This window comes from Paroedura picta, chromosome 3, assembly GCF_049243985.1.
Source record: "Paroedura picta isolate Pp20150507F chromosome 3, Ppicta_v3.0, whole genome shotgun sequence".
Classification (NCBI taxonomy): Eukaryota; Metazoa; Chordata; class Lepidosauria; order Squamata; family Gekkonidae; genus Paroedura; species Paroedura picta.
The window spans coordinates 91198504-91212331 of record NC_135371.1 but is presented as its reverse complement, the minus strand read 5'-3'; the positions used below and the strand labels follow the sequence as shown (position 1 = coordinate 91212331).

Sequence of the window (13828 nt, the reverse complement as noted above, 5' to 3'; positions counted from 1 at the left end):
GAAAATGTTCAATCCTTGGTATGGACAATAGAAGTGGGAATGTGTGGTTATGGCCTGATTCACCATGGGCAGGGAGGAGGACTTGTTTCAGCCCTGCACAGGGCAAAAGATCTATTTTAGACAGTGTGATGTGGTGGCAACACTTTGAGTTGTATCAACAGGGGCATCACATCAAAATCACAAGATGTCATAGTCCCACTGTATACCGCATTTGTCAGACCCCACCTGGAGTACTGTGTGCAGTTCTGGAGGTCTCATTTCAAAAAGGATGTGGACAACATTGAGATGGTTCAGAGGAGAGCGGCAAGAGCGATCCGGGGCCTGGGGACCAAGCGCTATGAGGAATGGCTGAGGGACTTGGAATGTTCAGCCTGGAGAAAAGGAGGCTCAGAAGGGGATATGATTGCTGTCTTTAAGAATTTGTAAGGTTGTCACTTAGAGGAGGGCAGGGAAAGGTTGCTGTTGACAGCACAGGATAGGACCCACAGTAATGGGTTTACACTATGTGTAGAATGATATCGCCTAGATATTGGGGGGGAGGGGGTGGAATTCACAGTCAGAGTAGTTCAGCAGTGAAATCGACTGCCTTAGGAGGTGGTGAGCTGTTCCTCACCAAGAGTCTTCAAGTAGTGGCTGGACAGATACTTATCCTGGATGCTTTAGACTGATCCTGAATTGAACAAGAGGTTGGACTGGATGGCCAACTCTATGATTCTATCTTTAAAAACCTGAACAATTTATTTAAAATGTAAATGAAGGCATTCAGTAGGAGGAGAGCCCACTAAAGGCCAACAAGATAGGCATTCTTAAAGCATGTTTTTAAATCTGTTCCTATAAGCTTTTAAAGGTTCTGGATTATTAGTTCATTTTAGATAACAAGTTACAATATGGTGATTGTATATTTGTATTGACATTTCATTAAGCTAAATCAAATAACAATGATTCATTCTCCAGTCCCACACATAATCTTGTCACGTTGCCCACCAATGCCTTAGCCCCCTGCCCTTGCCCATTGAAGTGTCTGGAACCAAATGGGGCTGGAGGAACAGCATTGCACAACACTCTTAGCCTTTCCCCAATCTCTGTGGTGTATACCATATAGTTTGGGGAAGTTCTATAGTGTCCTGTAACACTGTTTTCCCCCTCTCCTCTCCCAGATGTTCCCACCACTCCTCCAGTACAGTACTCTCTTCCATGCATTCAGTTTTTTGGGCATGCAGCATTGGATAGATCACATCCAATGTTATTGAAAACACAGTTGCTTTCATTGTAGATTAAGAAAGGTAAGATATTTCAATAAATAAAATAATTATATTATTCATATTGGTCACTTTTTAAAATGGTTAGGTGGATGTTTCTGCATTTAAGTGATACAGTGGGAAATTGCCAACCCCACCCGAAGAATGTATTTATTTAAATGTTAGGTCACAAAATGATGCAGTTATTGTAGCAATTTGGAGGGAGTTGTGTTGTTTACAATCAAGCATTATTCAGTAGGCACCCATAGCGCAGAGTGCATTTGGCAATTGACAGAAGAACGGGTGTTGTAGTTGGAGGAGGAATCACTTTTCCTTAGCTATTTCCTAGGATGAGTGCTAGGAAAATCATTATCCCCACAACCAGAGCACTGCTCTGAAGATAGTGGTCTGAATATCCCACAACAAAAGAACAAACAGCTGTGCAATTTAATGTGTGGGGAAAAACCTGGAAAGTTCCCCAATGATGAGTGGATAAACAGAAGAATTTAGTCACCAGTAATGGCTATGTAAATAATTTGTAGTGCTTGGTAAGACAGCCTGCATTCTACCAATAAAGGACTCTTTTTGCAATGCCTGTTTTAGTCAGCCAGCCAGCCAGTGTTAGAGAGGCCTTAAACATTTTTGTAGTTGCAATCTGCTATTTATTCTCATATGCTGCCTCTTCAAAAACCAACTCAAAGGGGCCCACAAATAAAACACTATAATAAAATCAAAGAACAACAGTATAAAAACAAGCCATTAAAATCATAGTATAAACATCTGCTACAAAGAGCAAACAAGTCATTTGGGTTTTGAAAGAGTTGGGTCCAAGACTCCTCAAGTTCCTTGTGGGTACAGAGTGGCTGTGGGAAATAATAAAAGAGAGCTAGGCAAGCTCTGGGTTGTGAAGACTTTGGGGATGGAGTTGGGTGGCATTTGGGGCAGGGGGGACCTCAGTCAAGTATAATGCTATGTAGTCCACCCTCCAAAGCAGCCTTTTTCTCCAGGGGAACTTATCTCAATTGCTTGGAGATAGCCAAATCCAGGGGATCCCAGGTCTGGCATCCCTAAGGGAGCCTAAATACGCTCAGAACACTGCAACAGGAAAAGGAAGGTTTCTGCCTCCCTTCCCCAAGCCACTTTACTGCTTCAAAGAAGTTCTGGGATAAGGATTTTTAAAAGAATGACTGGCATACTTGAACTCCTGTGACAAATTGAAGTGAGTTGTTCTTATCATGCTGATCTTTGTCACACTCCAAACCATAGATCTTCATGTTATATTATAATTCCATATCTAGCCAATTGTGAAACATTTGATGTAGTTCACAGGGAGGTTTTGCAGATCTGCCATTCTTAACTGAAGCATGTTCTTTACTTCTCTCATCTATAACCTCACATGTTACACTAGTCTTTCAAGAACAAAATTCCAGTCCTGTGGCACCTTTGAGACCAAAAAGTTTTATTCAAGGTATAAGCTTTTGTTTGTGTGCATACTGTTTCAGGTACATTGAAATAGAAGTTGCTAGTCCATACATATAGGTAGAGGGTGAGTAGCAAATTAGTATACAACATGTTTAGTATACAACATGATTAACACAGGCAAGGACCAAACAGGAATAACAAACTTAGTTTACATTGTCAACCTTTGTTTGGATTTAATTTTTGGGGGGGAGAGAATGAAACAAATAGATAAATCAAAACTGTAGATTGATATGTAGATATACCCCTTTATTTTATTTATTTATTTATTAAGGGCCCAGACCATATAAGGCCTTGAAGGTTAAAACCAAAACCTTTAAATGGATCCAGAAGCCAACGTAGCTGCCACAACACAGGTTTTACTCTCCGCAGCGTCCATGTGAGATCCCAGGCAGGTGCATTTTGAACCAGTTGTAGTTCCTGGAGCAGAGTCAAGGGTAGGCCCACATAGAGTGAGTCACTGTAATTAAGTCTGGAGGTGAGTGTGGCATGGATCACAGTGGCTAGGTGTTCTGGGGCCAGATAGGGCACTAGTAGTCTAGCCTGGTGAAGGTGAAAAGAATGCCGGTTGAGCTGCCTTTGAGACTTGAGCCTCCACAGTTGAGGAATGCTGAGAGTAATTAACTGAGACTCTGTTGTTATGCTTCATCCATCTCCTCTCATGCATAGAGGTATCTAACACTACCTTTTCTGTAAGAAGGGGTGACTGGTTGTGCACACTGTATCTGAAGAAGTGAGCATGCACACAAAAGCTTATGCCTTGAATAACACTTCGTTGGTTTCCAATATGCCACTGGACTCTAATTTTGTTCTGTTGCTTCAGATCAACATGGCTACCTATCTGAATTAGTCTTTCCAAATTCCTTATTTGTTTATTCTGAGACTTCTATGCCACTCCCTCATGAATGGATGCCTTGGGGCGGTGTACAACCTAAAATAAGTCGGACATACAATATAAAACCCAAAAATTTACAATTGTGATAGAAGTCAGTGGGATTTAAAATACAGTTAAACTAGTATAAAATCAGTTAAAAATTAAGACTGCTATCCCAATAATGGGGAGGGGAGGCGGAGGAGGAATGGGGAGCGGCCCTGATGTCATTGTGCTGGCCCCAAGCATAAGCTTGCAGAACTTCTCTAGTTGCCTGCTTGATTATCACTAGAGATTTTTACCTGGCCTTTAAAACTGTATCTAAATCTAAAGCAAAACCATGTTGGAAGACTCTGGCTTCTAAAGTATCTGTACCTTTGTATTCCCATTATTTGTATAGGTTTGCCACCTTCCTTTCCCATTGATGGGACCTTCTTCAACAGCTGGCTGGCTCAGTCTGTACAGATTACCACAGAGAATATGGCAATGAGTGAGTGGTCTCTGAACAATGGCCATCATGAAAATACCACTCCTGGCCTCTCTGAGGAACTTCTACAAGATGAAGAAACCTTGTTAAGTTTTATGATGGATCATTCCTTGAAGTCCCCGTTGAAGCAGAGTGACACAGCCAAGAAAGCTAAAAGTAAATTGCGATCACACACCAAGAAAAAAACTGCAAGAAATGGCTTGAATACCATCTTCAAAAGTCACCAAGAGGATGATTCAAATCAGTGGACTAATAATGTGAATTATTTGCCAAACAACACCACAAAATCTTTATCCCATGATTTAAGAAACAACAAAGCAGAGAAAGGTATGGACAGACTTCAGCCAGAGCGCAAAGGGATGTGTGAAGCAAAAAAGACACCTAAGAAGGGTTCTCATCCTGCACCTCCTCTTCCAAAAGCAAATGATTCTCAAGCTTCCCAAGGTCTGATAAGTAATCTAAGCAATGATGAGGAACCAGTGAAATATCTCCCATCTGATCCCAACTCCCTGGTTAAAGTGCCTGACTCAGTAGGTAGTCCGAAAACAATAGTGAGGTTCAAATTACCAAAAGAGGGCAGAGGGACTCGAAGATCACAGAATGAGAAGACTGATATGGTTAATGGACCTTCAGGAAGTGAAAGATCAAAGATGATCTTACACCCTTTTGACAATGAGACTGATGGCTACTTTTCAGATGCAGAAATGAGTGACTCTGACACAGAATCCAGTAGTGGCAGAGGGCACTGTAGCCAGTTAGATTCAGGAAACGAGGATAATTTCAGAATGAGTATTTTGGCATCCTAATACACCAGATAGACCAATTGGGACAGCTTGTTGAGGCCTAAATCCAGTCATAACTGCCATGTCCCCCTTTCTTCCTGGTATCATAACAGAGAGTTGTTTTAGTTTATTTTGTTTTAATTTGTATATATAGTTTTGAAATGAGCACTGTTGTTTTTCCTCTTCTCTATATGCCTGAGAAACAGCTAAAAGCTTCACTGAATTTAGAGTGTATACTGTAAAAGTAGATAACCTTTCTTAGTCAAGACCTGCATATCCCGGTTAAATAAAATGCAGGCATGTGCATTATTAGGAACTTGTGCTTGCCAGTAGTCAACAGGATATCCTAGAATTTTAATGAGAAAGTCTGAGATTGCCAGTATCTGTTGTTCATGCAGGGATGACAGTTTTATGGGCATTATTTAAACCAAGCAAGTAGATTTCATGGTCTGCCTAGTGTTATTGCCACTGTTTGGCAGGTTGTAGAATGGGGAGGACTACTATGGTAGCCAACTATATATACAGAATTTAATAGAAAAGTAAATATCTATGTTTGTGTGTGTGTGTCTGTGTGTATGCGCACATTTGCAGAATTTGTCAGCGTGCAAGTCTGTGCGCATACAACTTTGAAGTAAAATAAGCGATTATTTTTTTAAAAGCACAACAAGCTTATTTGAAGAAAGCACTTAATGGGTGGAGGAATACAACATTGTATTTATGGTCTATTAAATCCTTGATTTTTCTTTCTCACCTCTTCAGTTTGATCTGAGTCCGTCCAAAGGGCCAAGAACCAAGACTCAGCCCAGTCACTCCAGCAATCCACTGGGCAGCACTATAAAACACTCATCCAAGCCTCTTAGTATATAAAGAAATACATATCCGTGTTAAAGCTGCTCTGCTCTTTTATCATTGTACTTCCTGAGTAACTTTTGGTATTATTTAGTGGTATAACCTAACCTTCGGTTGTCTGAAGAAATTTCCATAATTTACTCAGGTTGACTGCAGTAGCCTTTTACCAAAACACTTGGGCCAAAATGGAAATCTGAAGGGGAAGACATGATTTCATTAATCAGAGAAGAGAAACTTATTCAAAGATATGTTCTCCTGTGTTTGTTCTAAATCAAATGTCTTTTATTCTCAGCCTTGTAAAAGAGCTCCAGTCTACACTTTTCAGTAAAATGACCTAATTGTTACTTGCCTGCGAAGGGATTGTCCTCTTCACAGAAGTGGACATTTGGCCGCAGAGTCTAAATACAACATAATTTGGAGGCAGCTGAACCTCCTCCTTCTCTTTGCCATTTTTTCCTTTTTGTCTAAACACTGTAATTAAATGGATGGGCTTTCTCCCCTTCTCATCCTTCCTTTTCAAAACAGAACTCCTAGTAGCAAAGCCATCAACTCATCAAAGGAAGGTGATTCACAGAAGTTAACATTCTAAATATTACAATTCCATTGTGCATACATTGTTTTTATGAAGCCTTAAGTGTCATTCAAAAGCCCATGTTACCCATGAGTCATAAAAAAATCTCTACGTTTGCACTCAATTACACCATTACTTCAGTTCTGGCTTCAAAGGTCACCATTTGCTATATGATTTATGGAAGCGACCCCAGTGTGAGCTCAGGGAACAAAAAGAAAAGTGAAGTTCACAAAACCTTTTTTTGTTGGTGGTGTGTAACTTCAGAGGAAAAAAATTACTGGGACACTTCTGCTTGTTGATCCATCATTTTCAAACTGGGGGACGACGAAGACCTTGCAGTTGTTCAAATGAATCCGTGAAATTGCTTTATGGATGCCAAAGAATATTTTGACAATAAAATAGCACAGCCAGAACCCGGAAACTTGTCATTTGAAGAAGAAAAATGAACGGAAGCTGTTAAGCTACAGAAGGACTAGAAAACGTGCTCATGACACAGCCGAGGCATTAGGTTGCAAGCTTGCTGAAGATGATGCTTTTTCTCATTTGGACCATATCCCAGCATTTTGAATTCTGATGCTCTTTGCTCATTTCAGTCTGAGCAATGTCGATTTTGGTTCTCTGATGCCAGAAATTGGCTGTCCTTGTTTTTTTTTTGTTTGTTTGTTTGTTTTGGGGGGGGGGTCTTTTCTTTTGAGTCAGTCATTTTACAAGCCTTCCAAAGCCCTTATCGCTCCAATTAAGCAACAACTTGGACAATCTTTATTCTTAAACCAAAATTAGTCAGTGTTTTACTGATCTGAAACATTTTATTTGCAAAAAAAAAATTTTTTTTTTCAATAGCAATCCGACTTCAAAATGGAACAGTTCGAAATTAGACTAACCTGTTTGGGTTAGTGAGCAAATTCTGCTCCTTCATCAAGGCTTGATATGTTCTGATAATGTTAAATACAGTAAATAGGACTTAGTTTTATCTTATCAAGCTTGCTGGCTTTAGCTACAATATCCTAGTTATGTCATACAAATACTCAATATGCTGCCTTTTAATGGATCTTGCTTCCGTGTGCTTCAGTTCAACTATAGCTAAAAATAAAAATGGGGGGGGGGGGTGTCCAGGAATCTCACTATACACAGCTTCATTCATGAGCTTACTACATTACTTGCCTGCTTAGCCAGTACAGGACAGCAAAAGAGACAAACTTTAAAGAACAACCAAACTAAAGCAACACCTTAAAAAAAACAATCCTGGAGAAAACTCCATCATCATTGTGAATAAGATATCATTGTGATCAAAACACAAATACATAAAAGAAGAATTTCACGCTGATCTCACAGCTTCAGGATACTCAGTGGGCACTCTTTGGAAAGTACAAACTGTGGAATTGCACACCTAAAGTACTCTCCAAAATTGATAAGAATGGGAAAAAACACTGCTCACCTGGACTATTGTGATTTTGCATCCTGAGAATGTAAAAGGGGTTTCAATGTGTGGAGAATGAGAATATGGGAGAAAAATAGAAAAGTTCATTAGAAGGACTAAGAAAGAAGGACCCAACACTATTCCTACCTAGAATGTTTAATTGGTTGTGTAACAACGTATATTTACTGCATTCCTTGTAGATAACTATGCAGAAGGGTGCATACTACTTTTTACCTTGTGTCTTTGGGGGGGGGGGGAGTATTTTTGCCAAGTTTACTGAGCCATTTGTTGTTTTAGATCCTTCATTGTGCTTGGATATGTTCTTAAGGTCGACAAAAGCATTCTGCAGATATGACAAAGGCCCATGAGTGCCTTGGGACACTTACCATCTTTGGAGCAGTACAGGAGCCCACGAAGGAGACTGTTTCCTGACAGTGAAGATTGAGCGATGACTTTGCCCTAAACTAGCTCCTAATTACACCAAATCCTTTATATTGTCTCTGTTAGGTTCAGTGTGACCCCAGAGGGTCAGTCTTGCTCAGCCAGGAGCCACCAGCAAATCAGGCCAGTCCTTTAAAGAAGCACTCCATTCTTCCTTCGCTGTTTAGTGCCCACTTCCCCCCCCCCACTGTAGAACCAACAAAAAGGATTTGCATAAAAGAGAAAATGTACATGGAAACTATTTTTGATGCAATGTAAATGTATTTTGAGATGAACGGAGAGGGGAAAGTATAACGTCTATTTTATTAAACAAATGTCTTTTAAAGTGATGTGTGAACTTCAAGCATTGACATATGCACTGTAAAAGGGGAATCCTGTTTCTTTGGGGAAAGGAGCATATGACAATAAAACTCCTTTTAGGTTTGTCAGCTGAAATCAAACTTCTCTTTCAAAGCTTTAGTGTTGGGTGGAATTTCCAAGAGACGCTTCCGATTTTCTCACACAGGCAGTGCCGTCCTGACCCGAGTGAGTCCTCAGCTCCATTGAAGTTGGTGGGCTTTGGAGGATATAACTCTGCTTTGAATGGCACTGTTAGTTTCCCTTCCTGAGTTTTCTGGAACATCTTAACATGTGGAATATTTTGCATCTTGTGTGCACTGTCGTATTACTGAGAAACAAACACCTGGCAATGCTTTTCCTCAAAGCACAATTGGAGAATTAGCCATTTCTTCATAAGGAAATGAGGAAAAGATACTATTCTACCCATTCCTCTTTTTTCCCCCTCTGTCTGATAAAAAGACTGTACTTCCTGTTATTCAGCAGGTGTGTTAATTTGGTTCTTTAAAGAAACACTTGTATACTTGGCTCCATTCCACAGACACAAAACAAGCCCGCTCCATATCAATTACAGGAAACGATATGAATGTCACAGGAGGCAAAGCCCTTCTGTTTTCTTTGTTTCAAAGAAAGTGATGTGCCATTTGTTAATATAAAAGAGAAATATTGAAAAATATATTGAAAAGAGCAATTTTAAATTATTTTTGGCTTATGTTGCAATATTTATTTTCTTGTATTAGAAATTCCTTTGTAGAGAAAAAAATGTATTTTTCATTAATGCAAAAACCTATTTCTCCTTTTTGTACATTTTCCATGTTAGTTAATCCTTAAAGCAATATAATGTATCAGAGTTGTTCTGTGTGAAAGCTGTATTATGCATGCTGTTTGTGTTGCCTTGGAATAGGTCTGTCTGCCATAATTTTCATCATGTTTCAATTCAATGTATGCTTTAATACACATTGGGACCATGGCCCATTTGCTTATGGGGAAAAAAACCTTTGCATTCTTCAATGTGTTGGCAAATGCAGTCAATAAAGCCGTGTTTTCTGTGTACTTGTGCCGGAATATTGAATGCTCAATAGGACTAATTCACCTCAGTATTAAAAGGAGTCATCTTTTCATACAACCATAAAACCTTGATGACAGTCAGCATTGGATTTGTTAGCATCTATGAAATGGCAATTAATTTCCATCAAAATTAAGGATGTAATTATATTTTAATGCTATAATAGCTAGGCAGTAATGGTTCTGCAAATCTGCAGAAGAGCAGAAATGCCAAATAATGTGGCACTGTCGGTACAGTAGGGATTGGTTTATGGTGAGAAAGGTAGGCCGGCCCTTGACAAAATCTGCGCAATCAACACCTTGATTAGTCCCTCCTCTTCTGATATGGTATGCTCTAAGTTCTGTTCTTACAGGGTGCTATTTTAATTATTACTGTAGTCTCTCCATTGTGGGAAGATTGTAATCTGAGTCATTTATCTGAATCAAAACTGCCTTCACCTTTGTTATTACTATGTTTGTGAAAAGTAGTGAGCAGAAAGTGAAATAATATCCTTCTCAATGTTGAGCACACTCAACAGAAACAGGATAGATGATACAGGATAGAAGTAATGCATCGTGGATAATAACTTTCAAAGCCCCCTTGGCCTCTGAAATCTATATCAGCCTGTGTCCAAGCCAACAACAAATGTTCACAGGGGTCTTACCTTGTTAAGGGCTAGAATCAATCCTCTTACCACTTTACCAGAAAAGAGTTCTCAGGAATTTATTCATTTATTCCTTTTCAGCCTCCCAAGCATTTGTAATGGTAAAGAGCACATTCATTGCACAAAAGCTCACAAGAAAGGGCAACTGGAACAACAGGAGAGAAAAAAAGTTGGAAGGACAAAGATCTTTGGTCACTATTTGTACCAAAAAAAACACAAGGGATAAATCTGCCTTGTATATATCTACTGTATATCCGTTGGCCCAACACGTTCAAAGCCGACACAGGGATGACCATGAACCAACTAAAAGAAGCGGTCATTGACAGAAACACATGGAGGAAACTTTCCTATAGAATCGCCAAGGGTCAGACAAGACTGAACGGATTACATCATTATATATCTATTATATACTATTTACACACACATATAAGTGTCTTGTATATATAATGGCAGCTGATCTTAAGATCACAGAGAAATAATTTCCACTGATTTAAGCAAATCTGAGTATACATAGCCTCATGATTTGAGTGCTCTCCAGCATTAACCGAACATGAACTGAATTAAATAATCAGAATCCAATATGGCTGTAGATTGTTGAAATTAAACATAGCTTAATTCTGCATTGGATAGTGGCCAACATCTCTATAACCAACTGAGTTAACATTAAATTTTATATGATATGTATTTTGCCATTTGGCATATAGATGAGGTCTTCAACAATTCTTGGCACAAAATAGTGATAAAATCTGTCATGATTATGATACAGCTTATCATCCAGTTGAAACAATGGGTAGTCTATAACAAACATTGGGAAAGAGAGTTGCTGTGAATTCATGGAGTGCTGGGAAGAGACTTCACAACAGGTTCAACAAGGCATTTGGAAAAATATAATAAAGCACAGATGGCCAAACTCTGGCTTTCCCAATGTTCATGGACTCTTGGGAATTGTAGTACATGAGCATCTGGAGAGCCACGGTTTGATTGCTCCTACAATAGAGGCACTTGCTAAGAAATAGTATGGCATGAGAAAACATGTGAAAATAAAGTAGAAAACAAACATCACATGAGGAATGGGACCAAATATGGGAGAAGGGATTTGTGCCAATCTAACCATTTCAGCTCCAGCTACATTAATACAGCTACATTAATTAATAATTAATACAGTGAATGAACTGGAGACCTGTTGGCTGCCATTGGTAGTGAGGTTTGATGGCTTCAGGCGGCTCTCTTCTTCTGAAGTGGACAAGTTGCTAGGTTCAGTCAGGGCGACCACCTGCCCCCTCGACCCCTGTCCTTGGCTCCTCAAGGGAGGTGGCCAGAAGATAGGAGGCCAGCTCAGAGACATCATCAACTCCTCCCTGAGTACGGGAGAGTTTCCTGAGCGGCTCAAGGAGGCGGTGGTCCGCCCTCTCCTGAAGAAACCATCGCTGGACCCGCTGGACCCTGTTAACTACCGCCCAGTGTCGCATTTAGCGTTCCTGGGCAAGGTGGTGGAGAGGGCGGCAGCGGACCAGCTCCTGGCTTTCTTGGAGGAAACTTCAGCACTCGATCCATATCAATCTGGCTTCTGCCCTGGCCACGGGGTGGAGACGGTTTTGGTCGCTCTGCTGGATGACCTCCGTCGCCAGCTGGATAGAGGCGGGTCAGCCGTGTTGGTCCTTTTAGACCTATCGGCGGCCTTTGACATCGTGGACCACGAACTGTTGGTCCATCACCTGGCCGGTACGTGGATACGGGGCACAGCCTTGTGCTGGATACGCTCCTTCCTCCAGAACCGGTCCCAGAGGGTTGCTGTGGGGGAAGAGCTCTCACGGCCCTATAGACTCCCTTGCGGGGTCCCTCAGGGTGCGGTCCTCTCCCCCACATTGTTTATGCGCCCTCTGGCCCAGCTGGTACGGAGCTTTGGGCTGGGTTGCCATCAGTACGCTGATGACACCCAGCTCTATCTCCTAATGGACGGTCACCCGAACTCCCCCCCGGAACCATTTGCCAGATGTTTGGAAGCAGTGCCAGAATGGTTCGAGCAGAGTCGCCTGAAACTCAACCCCTCCAAGACGGAGGTCCTGTGGCTGGGGGGAAAGGGGTGGGAACAGGTAGCGCGTTTACCCACCCTAGCAGGGGTGCAACTTACCATCGTGCCCCAAGCTAGGAATTTGGGTGTGACCATTGATGCCTCCCTGACTATGGAGGCTCAGGTCAAGAGAGTAGCGGGCCAGGCATTTTTCTACCTTCGCCAGGCCCGGCTACTAGCGCCCTACCTGTCCCCTGACCACTTGGCCACAGTGATCCATGCGACAGTCACCTCCAGAATAGATTTCTGTAACTCAGTCTACGCAGGCCTACCCTTGTCCCTGATCCGGAAACTACAGCTGGTACAAAATGCAGCTGCTAGGGTCCTCACTGGAACATCTTGGAGGGCCCACATCCAGCCGGTGCTGAGGCAGCTGCATTGGCTGCCAATTGCTGCCCGGATCCGGTTCAAGGTTTTGGTTTTAACCTTCAAGGCCATACGCGGGTTGGGACCCATATACCTGACGGACCGCCTACCGTTCTATGCCCCCCGCAGGGCCTTACGCTCGGCGGGTGAGAACCTGTTGGTCGTCCCCGGCCCAAAGGAAGCGCGCCTAGCCTCGACCAGGGCCAGGGCTTTTTCAATCCTGGCCCCTACCTGGTGGAATGAGCTCCCGGGTGATCTGCGGGCCCTGCGGGATTTGTCAGCTTTCCGCAGGGCCTGTAAAACGGAGCTCTTCCACCAGGTCTATGGTTGAGGCTGGGGTCGGCAAATCAGGGACATCGCTCCCCCCCTAGGAGTTGGAGTGTACGCTACTCCCTTATCCTTTCCTCTTCACCTCTTAATAATTGGGGGAGGGATGGGATTTTTAGCCGCCATGTTAGTAGATTGATGTTTTAATGAGAATTTTAATGGGATTAGTTGTTGTGACCCGCCTCGAGCCTATCAGGAGAGGCGGGAAATAAATCTAATAATAATAATAATAATAATAATAATAATAATAATAATAATAATAATACATGAACACTGAAAAGATTCTTGGGCAATCAGTATTATTTACAGACAACTAAGAAAGCTCAGAATTTCAAGAAGCAAATCAGTTATTGTGTGACTTCCTTACAGATGTGGAAGGAAAATCATTTGTAAACAATAAAAATCAGAAGTACAATAATCTCTCTGCACTGACCTCAGCAATAGACCTGGTGGAAGAGCTCTGTCTTGCAAGCCCTTGTCTTGCAAGTTTCCTCTAAGAATGTCAGGAGATGGTCCACCGCAGCCCTTTGAACCACTTTACGCAGAAACGGAAGATGCGAAACCGGGCAGTAGCTGGTCAGGTCCTGCAAGTCCAGAGATGGTTTTTTAAGGAGAGCGCAAACCACTTTTCCCTTCAGCCGCTCAGGGAACTCCCCGGTTGACAGGGAGAGATTAATTATATCCCTGAGCTGGCCTATCCGCTGGTCACTGTCTTTGACGGGAGCAAAGTGGTGGCCATCACCAACTCCAGAAACTTGTCCACTTCAGATAGAGAGCCACCTGACACCATCAAACGTCACCTCCAAAGGCGGCCAACAGGCCTCCAGTTCCTTTTCTGTATCAACCATGGCAGGAAGGTCACAGCGGAGCAACAAGACTTTATC

General features: G+C 41.9%; 1 protein-coding gene across 5 annotated transcripts in view; it reads left to right on the top strand.

The window, feature by feature from the left end:
• JADE2 (jade family PHD finger 2) overlaps nt 1-9524 on the top strand; it is a 267094-nt gene extending 257570 nt beyond the window's left edge. For all 5 annotated transcript variants that reach the window (XM_077326821.1, XM_077326823.1, XM_077326822.1 and 2 more), the window contains one exon: nt 3989-9524. In XM_077326821.1, the coding sequence (XP_077182936.1) occupies nt 3989-4881 (893 nt within the window). In that variant the 3' untranslated portion in view covers nt 4882-9524. The remainder of the gene's footprint in view (nt 1-3988) is intronic.
• The last annotated feature ends 4304 nt before the right edge of the window (nt 9525-13828 follow it).